Source organism: Didymella exigua, assembly GCF_010094145.1.
Source record: "Didymella exigua CBS 183.55 unplaced genomic scaffold M421scaffold_121, whole genome shotgun sequence".
Taxonomy (NCBI): Eukaryota; Fungi; Ascomycota; class Dothideomycetes; order Pleosporales; family Didymellaceae; genus Didymella; species Didymella exigua.
In genome coordinates, this window is record NW_022984895.1 from 1 (window position 1) to 3,399 (window position 3,399).

The 3,399-nt window shown below is 27.8% G+C and overlaps 1 protein-coding gene across 1 annotated transcript; it reads right to left on the minus strand.

Moving 5' to 3' along the window:
- Positions 1-2,860: 2,860 nt before the first annotated feature.
- On the minus strand, positions 2,861-3,250 carry M421DRAFT_79407 (uncharacterized protein; the record flags this gene model as incomplete). The annotated part of the gene is made up of 2 exons (XM_033597476.1): positions 2,861-3,087; positions 3,109-3,250. The coding sequence occupies 2 exons, from the start codon at positions 3,248-3,250 to the stop codon at positions 2,861-2,863; spliced, it is 369 nt and encodes a 122-aa protein (XP_033442411.1).
- Between the last annotated feature and the right edge of the window lie 149 nt (positions 3,251-3,399).

A 3,399-nucleotide genomic window follows, 5' to 3' on the forward strand; every position in this document is an offset into this window, starting at 1 on the left:
TATATCTACATAAATAAAGTATTCATAGACACAAAAATAAAAGTTATCTAAACCATACTTAGATATAGCCTATAAAGATTAATTTTATTTTCTATAGGGTAAATGCTCATTTAATCTCAAATATTAATATTTTGTACTACCTATGTATTGACTTCCATCAACTATATTTAAAAAGACACATATACCTCCTTTTTTTTATATAAGCTAACGCTTAGAAAATATGCAATCTTTATCTTTAAAATATGTTATATTTAAGATAGGTGTTGTAATGTCCACTTTAGAGCAACTCGACGTAGAATAACATCTACGTGATATAAAGCTAAAATTAGCATTGCTGCTGTGAGGTTTCTTAATCTGGAATTGGTTTAATTTTATTTAAAAGATATATTTATATATATATGGACTATATCATATACAACTATATAATTGTATTATCGCGTGTAGTCTCTGAGGATCCTACTCATAATTCAATTAATTTGGTTTCCTGCTGATTATCCATTGTAACATTTTTTACAAATTTAACACTACTCTATATATATACAGCATTACAATAATGTTGAATAAAATTAGTTAAAGCTATGTAAAGTTTTAGGAGTTTCCAGCATATAGCGATATTTAAAGAGGCCAAATCTTTGAGAATTACTTTAGAACTAATAAAAACTATCATCTGCTAAATCATTGTTCATAAATGTTTTCTTTGTCTATTCATACCTTTTTTATGATTTTTATTTTTATCTGCACCCTGTTTTGTTAAGTGTTCTCCTTTTTTAATTAACTCTCATGCAAGCTTTCAATCTGAATAATCTTTAATTATTACAGTATGGAATGGATATTTATCTAAAAAGGGAATTATTATTTGACTTAGTACATCCAACTAAAAACTAATAAGTCTCCCGCTGATTTAGTACTTCTAACACCAACTCTTCCACAATTTAAATATTTAGATATATTTACTAAAAGAAGTATATCTCTTATATCCTTCCTTATTTAAATGTTCTTTATTATTCATCATAATAACAATCTCTTTAAATAATAGATAGTCCAGATTTTTTTTTGAGTTAAAGGATAGTTATCAAAATGCGGTATAATTACATCCAATAATTATTTGGGTCTCTTAACTGTATAAGCTAAGGCGTTTCCATCTTTATTAATAGATCCTACACCAAACGAATTTTTCATAGATTCTAAAACTAAATAGTCTCTATTATGTAATTTTATTTGAAATTGAGGCTGTAATCTTCAACCTAATTTATATAAACTAGATTTTACCATTATAGCACTAAAACTACTTTCATCATCTGAAAACCCAGTTATTCAATAAGGGTGCAAATTGTTATTGCTACAATTACTACTATAATTAGCTTTAGGGTCAAGTGAATGAATATTTACCTTTAGAGCTATTTTTTTTTTCGTATTGTATATATGTTTATTAGGAAAACTACATTTTGATATATATAAAAATGAATTAGATATTAACAGATGATTTTTAATATTTAAGTCTTTAGCCTCTGCCAGATCGAACGGTGCTCTATTTGTTTCTGCAATAGATCCTATAAAGAATATAATAAATATAGGAAATAAAGGTACCACATATCAAATAGCTCTTTGAGCTTCTATAATTACAGTTATATCTAAACTACCTGCTAATAATACTACTAATAGTATAGCAGAGCTTAAGATTAATTCATAACTGATTAATTGAGCTGTACTTCTTAATGCAATAGAACATGTGTAATGACAATGTTCTTTGGACCATATCTTTATCTACACTCTTGGTATTAAATATATAGATAGAACTTTTAATAAGTTTTTAAACTAGTTAGTTTTCAAATTTGTCTCATTTAGCTTTAAAAATTAACCAACTTTTAGCTAATAAATGGTTGGTTTCTTCTAAAGCTTTATGGGCTCCCATTTCTTTTAGCTCGTAACATCTGGGTATTAAATGTAATCTGTTCTTTTTTAAAGATTTGGGGGGATATTGTTTAAAATAACTAATAAGTTTTATAATATCTTTTTTATCAGAGATATATCATTTAAAATTATTAGAAGTTCTATCTATATATATAGAACCTCCATATATATCTAGTAAGGGTTGTAAGATTTCACTCGTTTTTTGGGTTAGAGTAATAGCTAACTGTCCATTATGACTATTTAAGGTTACGCTACCATCAGCATCAAAAAACCCTGATAATCAGCCATTGTTGTATGTTAATTTATCAGTATAAATAAGAGATATTTCGTACTTTAAGCAAATTTTATTTAATTGCATTAATCTGTAAGAATTACGAATCTCCCCATTTACATCCTTAACTAATGCTAAAAAACCTTCTTTATGACGTAAAGTATATCTTAATGCTTTTGCACCGGATACAAGTTTTAGGGATCCACCGTAAACATTTTTAATTATCTGTAGTGCGTGTTCATCTCTTATATCCATAGTAATTTCTAGACTAGCATACCCTTTTTTAGTTAAGTAAAAACTACCATCTCCGTCTATTAGGCCAGCTAACCATTGATTTCATTTTTTATTATCTGTTATCTCAGGAGTATTATGCTTAACTTTGGTTGTATAAAACCTAAAACCTCTTTTTTTTACTTTAAAAAATAGTATAGATAACAAACGTATGGCCTCTGAAGTTCCTACTAACGAGTTAAACGTTTTGGTTACTTGCGGGTTGTTCATCTTTAATAGAATTTTTACTTTAGAGCCTCATTTGAAAGGACTTACAGATAAAGTACCTATTAAAGTAAGCAATAAGTATTGCTTACTGAATTTCTCGCTTATAGTTTGTTTTAAATAAAGACTCGCGCCTTTAACGGGCCATTTTGACCCTAAGAATGCGTACTTAGAATTAGCGGATCATCCTGCTAGTAATATACCATATGTAGCTAGTGAAGACACAGCTAACATATATAGTATACCTAGATTGTAATCTAGTAACACTAAACCAGGACCGTAGGGTACAACAGCATACCCTAATAGTGAAAAAATTAATGTAATAATAGGACCAAGAAAAAATAGTACTATGTTTGCTTGCGTAGGAGAAACATATTCTTTTAATAAAAGTTTAAGAGCATCAGCAAATGCTTGAAGTAGACCATATCAACCTACTGCATTAGGCCCTAATCTTCTTTGCATACTAGCCATAGTTTTTCTCTCAGCTATTGTTACAAAGGCTACTGTTAATAACACTGGCACAGTAACAGCCAATACTTCCAGAACGGACATAATTGTTGGTATATATAACATAGATAAATTAATATTTATAATCATAAAATTGCATAGAATTCTAGCGTATTTTAACGAATTATTGTAAAATATATATGAAACATAATTTATATTTTAATTATAGGGAATTTTAATGAGGTATTCTAATTATATAAGATTAGAACTTATAT